Here is a 12,442-nt window from a genome sequence, read left to right on the forward strand (position 1 = left end):
CCCGTTACCTACGTAATAAATAAATAAGTAAGAAGAAGAGAAGTAAGTAAGTAGTAGTGTGTGTGTGTGTGTGTGTGTGTGTGTGTGTGTGTGTGTGTGAGAGAGAGAGAGAGAGAGAGAGAGAGACAAAAAAGGTAGTGTTAGGGTTCGACAAGGACAATGATATAAATAAAAAAAGGGGTGAAAAAGCGAGGGATGAAAAAGAAAGGAGAAATGTCGCTAGAAAAGGAGCTGTATTCTTGTTACTCTGTATAAAGGAATACAAGATACTCCTGCGCCATATAAAACGTAACTTGAGAGACGCGCATAGATACGGCGGCATTTCTTCGGGAAAACGATGCAAACCGGAGATACCGCCCGTGAGTTCGGAGGTATTGTCGGTACAGCGAAGTCGACAAGGAGGGTAAAACACTTGATGTGATGAAGTAGGATGGAGATACGCGACGAGGGCGGTGGTAACACCTAGTTGAGTAGACGAGGACGGTGATATCGTCAGGTCTGGTGGGGTGGAGAAAGACGGAGGGATCGTCACAATAGTGAAGTTGACAAGAAGGGGAATACTACCGATGCTATGAACTGGATAGGGACGGAAGTACCGCCGAGACAAGGTCGGCGATACCATCGGCATGATGGAGAGGACCGAGATAGGAGTATCGCCGGCGCACTGCCGTCGACGAGGACGCGAGTAGAGCGATACGGGAGAAGGCTAAAGGGCGAGAGGAGGAGGGCAAAGAGATGGGGTGGCCACGTCTGGCTAGCTAGCGAGACACCACTCCCCACTCGGTCTGGCCGACTCTCTCCTCTAGCCTCTTCTCTTTCTCTCACTCCTCTTTCAGTGTTCGTTCGAGTGCGGCCCGGTACGGTTCTGTTCTGTTACCCCGTCAGAGGGTCCGCTTTCGTGATGGGAGCTCACTGCCGCGGTAATATCGGTGGGAGCCATCGGTAGCCGATTCCCAACGCCGATATACCATTCTCAGTGTTATCCGTGTGGTACTAGCTTGTCTTTCCGGGGGTAAGAGCGGGCGTGCGTAAAGAGAGGGGTGTAAAGAGCAGGGCGGGAGTGCGTGAGTGCAGGGGAGAACAGGGCAGTGACACACAGACAAAAATACTCCAAGGCCAATTTGATTGGGGATACGATGTCGAAGACTTGATTAGAAAACGAAATTAGTCAGTGTAAGGAAGTTGAGGGAAAAATTAGCTGGTAGAAAATTGCAGCTCGATGGTATTATCGTTGTTGCCCGCGACTGGGGTAGTTCCGAGACGTCATCGCCCTTCTTTCAGCAAAAACAAACACGCCTGCATCGCATGCGGAAGATTGGATTCGTTTACGCTTTTCGCACGTTAGAGGTGCAATATCGGTTTGCAATTGATAGTAGTCAATGATAGTAATAGAGAGTAAAATTTATGCAAGGGAAATGTAATAAATGAAAGAAGATAGTCTTTTAGAAATCTAATTATTTATCTCGAGGCTCGGAAAAAAAAAAGAAATCTGTTTTTGCTTCTCGTCCTTTTCCTCGAAGGGGAAGTAAATTTTTAGAATTTCCATCCCCCGGAAACGAGCCGCGAGGTTAAGATAACGCCGCGGGAAGATCGTCAGTCCGAATGAAGAACGAGATTTTTCCACGCGGAGTTTTATTCCCGAAGAGACGGCAAGTAACTTGCTGAAAGAAAGTTACCGCGTCAAGTTCCGCATACAACTTTTGACGTACAACTCTGACAATATGTCTGGGAACTACTCGGTGCGCTGCGAACCGGGCCTAGTGATACCGCTCTGGCGTCCGGAGAACAACTTGCATCTAATCGACATCATCTTCCGGGGCCTGGTGTACTTTTTTTTGCTGTTATATCTGTTCATCGGCGTGTCGATCATTAGCGACCGTTTTATGGCTGCCATCGAGGTGATCACGTCCAAGGAGAAAGAATTGGTGGTGCGTCGTCATGGGAGGGAGCCGCAGATCATCGTGGTGCGAGTGTGGAATGAAACGGTAGCCAATCTGACTTTAATGGCGCTCGGCAGTAGTGCTCCTGAGATCTTGCTGTCCATTATTGAGATTTGGGCGAAGAACTTTCAAGCGGGTGAGCTGGGCCCGGGCACGATCGTTGGCTCCGCCGCTTACAATCTCTTTGTTATCATTTCCTTATGCGTCTTTGTGATTCCGAATGGTGAGACCCGGAAGATAAAACATCTGCGCGTTTTCTTCGTCACCGCCACTTGGAGCATCTTCGCCTACGTATGGCTCTACGTTATCCTGGCGGTTTCCAGTCCCGGTGTACTGGAGATCTGGGAAGGCATCTTGACTTTCGCCTTCTTCCCAGCCACAGTATTGACGGCTTACGTTGCTGATCGACGATTGTTGATTTACAAGTATCTGCACAAAGGTTACCGAATGAACAAGCGAGGTGTAATCGTGCAGGCGGAGGCTGGAGATTCCGAGATGGGGGTGGAGCTGGATATCAAGCCTCAGCAAGATGGTTTTCATGGCATGGTAGACCGCTTAGCCGACGGCGATTCCCCCGAAGCGAGAGAGTTCGAACAAACTCGGCGAGATTACATCAATACGTTAAAGGAATTGCGTAAAAAGTACCCTACTTTGGCTTTGGAACAATTGGAAGTCATGGCTCATGAGGAAGTGTTGGGAAAAGGTCCTAAGAGCAGGGCCTTTTATAGGGTGCAGGCTACGAGGAAGATGGTAGGCGCGGGCAACCTCAGCAGGAAGATCAGCGAAAGAGCGCAGAGCGACCTTAGCGAGGTCAAGGCCGAGTTGCAGAAAGCTGAAGCGGAGAGTATCGATATCGAACATGTCAACGCCATGAGAGTATTTTTCGAACCTGGTCATTATACTGTGATGGAGAACGTTGGGACTTTTGAAGTGGGCGTTTCCAGGGCTGGAGGTGATCTCAGCAGACCCTGCACTGTAGATTACTGCACCGAAGATGGCTCCGCTGAAGCGGGATCTGATTATGTGAGTGCTAAGGGCACTCTAACTTTTGAGCCTGGCGAGACCATGAAGACTATCAAGCTTTCAGTTATCGATGACGAATTGTTCGAGGAGGATGAACATTTTTATGTGAGGTTAGTGATAATCATTTTTTTTTGCGTACATTTATGATGATAGAAATATATAAAATGTTAGAGAAATTCGAACAATTTTAGCAAAGAGATATTAAGATCGTTATTTTAAGGTATGTTAAATGCTGGAGATGAGGAAAATAATAAAAATAAAATGTCATTCCGGTTAGTATTATCAATACTAAAAATGGAGATATACAATGAATTGTGCAAAGATAAAAATAAAAAGCAGTTTAATATTATTGTTAATTTGATGTATTATTCATATAATTACATTGTATTAAAATTACATTGTATTAAATAAAATTTAAATTACAAAGTTTATAATTTATACGAAGCTATTATATTATTTTAGATTCGTATAAGACTTAATGATGCTAATAATTAAAAAGTTAAAATATATCATTCTGACACTTCTTGCATTTTTCATTAACAAAAAGATATAGCTTAAAATTGTTGTAAATTGCTTTATTGAAGTTATCAGAACGATCAGGATATTGATATCAGTTAAAAAAAAAAAGAAAGATAAGAATAGCGAATGAGAGCTAATGTCGGAACGCAGTGTTTATATATTTATTGTTAAAATTTTTCACAAGTATCGTAACCGCAATCATAATCATGCAATTGTGATTGCGATACTTATGATTAAGATTTTAATAATAATCTCTAACTGTGTTCTGATAACCGCTTTCGCTTTTATTGTTTATTTTTATCTATTTTTTGTTCAACATGAGATATTTATGAAATGGTATACTTTTTTTAAATTGATTTTTTATTTCTATCGATATTATTTTTACCAAAGGTTCATTGTTTTATATCACATTTCTGCGAAATATTTCGAAAGTATTAACTTTAATATTTGAATAACTATATTTTATATCAATAAAAAAATTACAATTTTCTACAATAAAGTCTACCTGAAATTAAATAAAGAATAAGAGAGATTTAATTTTACACATCTTACTTATCTGATCCATCGAAATTTAATTTGTGGTGAATCCTATATTTTTCCAGTTATTCTTTCTTCCTTTTTCATATAATAATATTAACGTGAAATATGTTTATATATTTCGATTTAGTTCGAATATTGAGATTTTTAATCGATAATTTATTTCAAGAGATTAAAAGCAACGCCGTAAAGAATCCAATATAATTATCGTGTGCTGATTAAGAACTGCAATTACATCAATATTCCTTTTTAAAGAAAGCATAATTCTTAAAATGTATCTATATTGGATATAATTCATTGTAGTCATACAAGATCATTGATCAGCGACGAAAGGGCAATCTTTCAATTGATTTCAAACGAGTAGTAGTTGCAATTTAATCCGCTAAATAAGCGGTTATTGATTGATTTAACGAAAGATATTAAGGGAGGCTATTAGCGTGGCTATATTTAATACAATTAAAAAGTTATGAATGTTGTTGAATTTTAATATATGACATACCGTTAATAATAATTTGTGTTGTGATTTTATGCTTCTTTTTTTACATTGTAAAATCTACTATATATAATATATATAAGTTTGCTCGAAAGATATAGAGATACACGAAAAGTTAAAAAAACAATTAATTAATACGTTGATGTTTAACACTATTAACACTATTAATTATTTTATTTAACACTATTAATTATTTTATTAATGTTACTCTTTATCTTTTAATATTTTTATTTATTTATTAACACAATTTCATGTATTTTACATCATATATTTAAAATATATAATAATATACCTACACAATAATTAATATTAACATTAGTTTATAAATTATTATTTATTACACAAATTATTATTTATTACAAAAATATGTTCACACGTATATTTTATACATTTTACAGATTTTATTTAATTATGAGATCAACACATTTTATATTTACTTCTTTTATATCATATTTTTCATTTTGTTTACAAACAAATTTTTTGTTCGCTAAAGCTGAATAGCGGAGATATGGGAAAGCGATTACTTAACTTTTGGACTATATATTATATTTTTTGTATACACAATATATGACACTGAAGCTGTACAATTTTTATAACTATTAAAAATATATATTTTTGACAAATTTTTCGCAGAATAATTGCAAGAAGTCATAAGCAAGGTTTTATATCTAATTGAATTATAAATTAATTTCTGGAAAGCACAGAAGAATTTTTGCACATAGCATACAAATTATAAACGTTTAATGTATCTAAACGTCATTTTTTTAACCTTGTACTTTGTTTTTACTTAACATTGTCAAAAATGCAAAGAGTGAATTTGAAATTTTTATCGAATGTCACAGAAATAAAACTTGGTCCTCGGATTAAAGCAATATGCTTATATAGAAAAAATTCTATCGCGATAAAATAGTTTTGTGACATAAAAATATACTTTTAATATGAGAAATGTGAAATTATGGATACGTGGTTGATTTTAAATCTATTTCAGTTTCTCTATATATTTCATCTTTTTTTGTTTTTTCTTCTCTTTTTGATCTCTTTCGGTCTCGTTTTTTTCCTTAGCTATTCATGTGTCTCTTTTTACATACAATCTATAGATCCCTCTATTTCACGCTTGGAAAGGATCGTGTTGTTTCGGCTAGGTGACCCGATTATTTATTTCTGTTATTTGCAACTTTACTTCGCATGTCAGATTGCATCAGATCGCTAGGTCGCGCGGAAATCACACGTGCATGTGGTATTAAATATATAAGTAAAATAAAGTACTGATAAAACGTACTTGATAATTCGGATCAAGAGAAAAATCGGAGAAAAATAACAAAGTACAAAGAAGTTAAATTGCAATTATATTTCTGCACCAATTATGGTAATAAAGAGTTCTACCGATTAGTGATATAGGTCGAGGAAAAACTATTGTTACTTGATAATCTTCGTACGTGTTATAATTCTAAAAATCTAAAAACTCTGTTATTGGCATTAACAGTCTATTTTCTCACATGTGAATAATTATAATAATGAAAAGTAAAACAGAATGATATTGTATATATATATATATATATGGTTATATTGTATTATGTGGTAATACATTATATCAGAATTACAGGAACATTTTATTTCTGTGTTTTTAGATATAAGGAAAAAATGAAAATTTAATACAAGTTAATAAAAATAGAAATTAATTTTTAGTACAAGTGATAGATCAAATAGATATAAAATAATATTGTTGAGGAAAAAGTTTTAATTATATATAATTTATATAATTATATATACGTATTATAATATGTACAATATATATCTATTATAAAAATTGCATGTACTACTTACTTGTTATAAAGATATAAGAAATTAAATAGTAAGAAATGATAGAAAGTATCTTTGTACATCAAACGAGACTAACAGATAAAAATAAAATCTTGGATGAATACTCTTTTGAATGGCAAATACAAACATTGAAATTATAGACCAGCTTACCTGTGAACTTGATTAAAGTATTCTACCCCGAATGACATGTTTAGATAGAAAATAAAAGATTTGTCGAGCTACAAATTAAAATATGCGCAATCCAAGGTCAATTTGACAGGTGAAAAATTTATCTGTATTAGTCATTGCAAAATCGATTAATAAATAACGCTTATTACATATATAAAATTGACATATTTACTTTTGTTTAAAAAATGAACGATTATAATTTACAATATTATCTCTTTGTTTGAAAAATTTTTTTAATTATATATTATTATTGTGCCAAATTCGTGAAAGCGATTTTTGAAGTCAGTTGTTGTTGAAGTCAGTAATAATTTTTCACGAATTAATGATACCGTTTTCTAATTTTCAGGCTTAGTAATGTATCACAACCAGCAATGCTTGTCTCGCCGAGCTTGGCAACGGTAATGATTCTGGATGACGATCACAGCGGCATTTTTGGGTTTCCCGAGAGAGATGTAGAACTAGTGGAGAGCGTGGGTCAGCATCCTCTGCGGGTAGTGCGCTATAGTGGGGCCCGAGGTCGCGTTATTATCCCTTATCGTACTATGGAGGGCACTGCGAAGCCTAGCAAGCAATACGTGCATACCGAAGGCAGCTTGACGTTTGAAGATAATCAGACAGAGTGAGTAACATAGATCCTCCTTTTTAAATTAGGAGATAGCTGAGTGAAATTCATTAAAAAAGAGACGAATAATTTCAATAAAAAGAGTAAAAGACCTAAGTAGCACACTGCGCTTACAAAGCCTCGACAAAGCTGCTAAAAAAGCGCGTATAATCGCTTTTTTAACGCTTTTTTAAGCGCTGCTGTGCTACTTGGGGAGTATTACAAAATCATGATGTAACTCTAAATTACGAGGAAAAAAAATAAAATGATCAATTACTAACCAGCTAAAACGATACACGATTAATGCCTACTTAGTCTTTTTTTAAGGAAGAGAAATTAAAAATGTGTCACATTTAAATCTACGCATTAAAGTAAAATAGTATTTCTATGTAGAGACCGGTTAATAAATTACCGTTTCAACTACTTAAAATTATTTCATAAGCAAGAGAGATTAAGTTCTTTTAAAAATAAAGAAGGTAGTAAAATGTTATCAAATAAAATGTATACGTTTACAGATATTTAAAATTAATATTCTACTATAATATCGTACGTAAAAAATATATATTTTACTATGTTTTTACATAAAAATGAGATATGATAAAATAAAATATTTTATTACCGAAGAAATTGAAAGCAAAGTAAAATACACACATAACAATTTTAGAATATATTATTAATTAATACAATATTAATTAATACCGTAAATATATGATGAATATACGTATTGTGTATATACATCATGTAAAATAAAATTTCTTAAAAGAGTCAGAGAAAATGCTCACACAGAAAATGTGATGTAATTAAAGTTTAATGTGTTTTTAAGATCAATATTACTGTTGTATCAAGTTAGACATCAGACAGTATTATCACTTATCGTCACCAAAGGTTGTGTTAACTTAACGGTTAAACGTAATATAAGAATCGATCGTTATCGCGATACAATCGATAATTGGAAACTCGCGCCATATAATTAGATTATATCAGTTTACTGTGCCAATTAACATTATAAATTATCTGTAAAAAATTACATGATGGCATTTTAAAATTTGAAATGGATGGCATAACGTATAATAACGTAAAATTAAATGTAAAGAGGAGTAAAAAAAGTCGATTTACTATATATGTATAACACGTTTAACTTTTTTAAAAAGATGAAACAAAGTAAATTTCATTGTTTTTAAATGTCGGTATAACCGGTGAATATGAAAAGAAGTGAATATTAAAACAAAAGTTCAATATGTCGAGTGCAAAGAATAAAGATATTTTCATATTTTAATGAAATTAAAGGATTAAGTATTGCATGATTTTTGAGGTTGTTAAATATAAAAATAATGTTAAAGTCTAAAAAAATGGATATGATATAGCAAAGACAAGAAATAAAGTACCTTCAAATTATATAATAAAAGTTTGTATTTACAAAGATATTTATATATTAATTGATGTATTATTTAATTCGTGTATAATTGATGATTCGAATTTCCACCATTTCCGAAATTCTATTATATTATAGACAGATATAAATGTACCGAGATTTGCCACACTAACGTTCGATAGAATGCAGATCGCTTTTCTGTTGCAATTAACTGTACAATATGGGATACTGGGTGATGTTGTAGCTAGCACAATGCATTTCTATCGCAGCTTTATCAGTAATTAGTGACTCATAGGAGATAATTAGAAGACCAGTCTAATACTCTTGCATAATCAGAACCTCGTTTGTAAAATACGATTCTCTATGACAGTGTTAGATTTGCATTAAGAGATATTGCATTATATAATAATCTTTTTTGTGACAAATTTTATTTATTAAGGAATTTTATATATAAATATTTAAATATTGCACTGATTTATTAGGCTGAAAGCTACTTATCAGTTTTTTTAAAGTTGATAAATTGTATATTAGTTTATTATTATCGCGTCTTATTTTTTTAACATTATCTATAATGCTTTTCAAAAAAAATTATTTAAAATTTTAATAAATTATTTGAATTACTTAAAATATATTATTATCTATCTACTCATACTAATTGTTTATATATTTGTATATTATGTATTTATATATTTTATTATTTTTAAAATATATATTTTCGCGCACGCGTGTTTTAAGTTTATTCGATTTTTATCGACGTTTTTAATGCATTTTATATTTGTTATATACATTTATCGACACTGATCTGATTGTGCCATTTTTATTTTCTTAGTAAATATTATTCAAATTTTCATTGAACCTTGATTTGCAAGTGTATAATACAGTTTATCCTCACAAATCTTTATTCTTAATCTTTATTCTTAATCTAAATTCTAACTATTGTGTCGTAATACTCGCTTCCGACATGTACAATTCTCTAATTTCTCGCGATTGTTCGTAGCCTCGCATTGCTTTACGGACAATGTTGCACAGGGATCGCTTTGGAAATTTCTGAATGCGTCTAAATTGAGGATTTATGTCTTAAAACAGAGTTTTAAGGAAGTAATCATATTTGAAGTTTCAAAAATTACTACGAAGAAATATAGCATATAAATAAAGCATGTAAAAAATATGACACACATATTAATTTATTTTAATATATTAATTTTAAAGTAAGATTTTCTTTAGACAAATGATATGCGTTTTTATGAAAATAGTGTGACAATAATAATTTTACTGTTGGAGAACTTGTTTCTTTCTCAGTACCATTAAAATTGAAAAGCATTGTTCATTAATTAGATCCTAGATTAGATTGTTTCAATTTTGTAATCACTTAATATGAATGACTTTTTAAAAATAATGCATCGTTCTTTTATAATGTCCCGAATTTATTTTTGAAAAAATAGAGACAAAGAGAAGGAGAGAGAGGGCGAGAAAGATTGCTGTACTAAAGAGAGATTTCTTTCCAGTAAACTTCCGTAAACTTGAAAATAAATCCCTCATAAACTTTCCATTCCAGTACGATCTAGTTAAAGAATGTTCAGAATTTGCGAGATATTATATTATTTCTCGAAGTGACCCACAAAAGAGATAATAACATTCTGTATCGAAAAATATTATGATCTTCATCTACTTTCTAATGAATGTTTAAGTAATCTTAAAATATGACATAAGAACTTGAAAATCAATGACAGTCAATAATTACAACAAAATTTATCAACTACTCAAGATTTAATATTAAAAATCAAGAAAATAATGCTAAATAAAATTTTTGCTGAAAATCGACTCCAAAAGCTTTATTTCCAGGGCGCATGCATGTTGTTTCTATTCAAATAACAGGACACTTAATACAAGCATTATTAAAATTAAACCAAATGTCAAATATTATTAAAAATAGAAATCTGTAATAATAAATCTGTAATAATAAATAAACAGTATAATGCAACATGGTAATGTAATCTCTACTATATTACGATGCTGTATTATTACAGATTTCTATTTTTAATGACATTTGACATTTGGTTCAACTTAAAGTTAATAATGCTTGTATTAAGTGTCCTGTTGTTTGAATAGAAACAACATGCATGCGCCCTGGAAATAAAGCTTTTAGAATCGATTTTCAGCAAAAATTTTATTTAGCATTATTTTCTTGATTTTTAATATTAAATATTTTGAGTAGTTGATAAATTTTGCTGTAATTATTGACTGTCATTGATTTTCAAGTTCTTATGTCATATTTTAAGATTACTTAAACATTCATTAGGAAGTAGATGAAGATCATAATATTTTTCGATGCAGTATGTTATTATCTCTTCTTAAGTATAAAACGTTTGAATAGAAACAACATGCATTAGCAAGATTATTTAGCAGATCTTAAATATTACTTAAAAAATTACTCTAATATTACTTAAAAAATAGTTATAAATATGGTTATATATTATAAAGTTATTTATGTCTAAATTTTGTACTTTTTCTTATGGTGCAATCAATCTTAAGAATCTTCAATCTTAATATCCAAATCTTAAATCCTCAATCTAGGAATGATAAATTCTGTGACAACATTATTAAATTAAAAAATAAGTTTATACTAAATCCAAATTTGATGAAGAAAAATACAATTCATATTAAAAAGTTAAGTTTATTGATTTAAAAGGGGGTAGAGGGGACTCACGCACAGCTAAAATTAAATTGTTAAACATAGAAGTGTTTGCTAAGGGTAGTACTTTTTCTCTAAAGGGTATCTGAGAACTTTCGATGAGAAATCGATGTAATTACATTGTACTAAGTTTTATCGAGTATATAACTTTTTTCATAATGTTTTCATTATGTGAACAAATTATTATTTTGTCTCTTATATTTTCTAATACTTGTTTAAGAAATAAATTTGACTTTTATTTATAATTTAAAACTGTTTTTTTACATAATATCTATTTATGACTGAAAATGGCTCAATATTTTAAAAGTTAACAGAGGAACAGCCGTGCCTGACTGATATTACTCGTGCTTACTAGAAACGCGCGCGAAAAGTGCTCTGTATTGAGGTCACTGGGTAATTCACGTTTGCACGAAACGTGCGATTGTACCTTTACGACCCTATTAGACACGTTTTTCTTATGTCTTTACCTTGTTTCATTTCCACGAGAGAGAGTTTAACTCGATAAAATTATCGTTGGTAGCATTTGCGATGAAAATTTACTGATCCCGATGCTGAAAAATATGAGGGAACATATTTTATTAAAACTGTATGCGTTAACATTAGTCAAAAAATTGCAAGAGGACAAAAGAATTGATCATTTTTCATTTACAAAAATATATATAAAAATTAATGGACATTGTTTTGTGAATTTATTAATAGATTTTCTTTACTTTTTCTTTCTCTATTATATTATTCATTTATTTATCTGTTCTCCTGTATATATTTCTGGATTTTTCTCAAGATAATACAAAGCTCATTTTAATTATGCAGTCACTGTAGTGGTCTTAGTTGTAACAGCACGGTAATAAATATGTACTTTCGTTTAAAAAGACGTTTAAAAAGATACGAAATATGAGGAAAAATAAATATAATAATAATAATAATAAAATAATAAAAATGTGTTTACTATGCTTATTATAACATTTATTTCTTCAAACTCAAATGAAATATTTCATTTTTCTCTAATGGGCTTTCTACAAAGCTATTACCGTTGAGTCTAAGTTGTAAGAAACTAACCAAGCATAGTTGATTATTCTTCTCACATTCGATTGTGATTGGTCAATTTTTTACGGCTTAAGACTTAAGCTTAGGTAATGGCTTGTTGTAGAAAACCATTACATATTTCATATTTTTGATTATAAATGAAAGATTTAAGGTGCTGGATTAGATGTAGGACACCTACACATAGACGTGTGTGTGTGTGTATGTGTGTGTGTGTGTGTGTGTGTGTGTGTGT

General features: G+C 31.7%; 2 protein-coding genes across 2 annotated transcripts in view; both read left to right on the forward strand.

Moving 5' to 3' along the window:
- Positions 1-946, forward strand: part of LOC105621927 (slit homolog 1 protein-like) — a 13,766-nt gene extending 12,820 nt beyond the window's left edge. Inside the window, exons 7-8 of the mRNA XM_012203364.1 lie at positions 258-380; positions 497-946. Of these exons, the coding sequence (XP_012058754.1) occupies positions 258-380; positions 497-946 (573 nt within the window). The remainder of the gene's footprint in view (positions 1-257; positions 381-496) is intronic.
- A 775-nt stretch (positions 947-1,721) lies between these two features.
- Positions 1,722-12,442, forward strand: part of LOC105621872 (sodium/calcium exchanger 2) — a 75,025-nt gene continuing 64,304 nt past the window's right edge. The window contains exons 1-2 of the mRNA XM_012203310.1: positions 1,722-3,073; positions 6,848-7,120. Coding sequence (XP_012058700.1) covers positions 1,722-3,073; positions 6,848-7,120 — 1,625 coding nt within the window. The remainder of the gene's footprint in view (positions 3,074-6,847; positions 7,121-12,442) is intronic.

This window comes from Atta cephalotes, assembly GCF_000143395.1.
Source record: "Atta cephalotes unplaced genomic scaffold scaffold00038, whole genome shotgun sequence".
In the NCBI taxonomy this organism is placed as follows: Eukaryota; Metazoa; Arthropoda; class Insecta; order Hymenoptera; family Formicidae; genus Atta; species Atta cephalotes.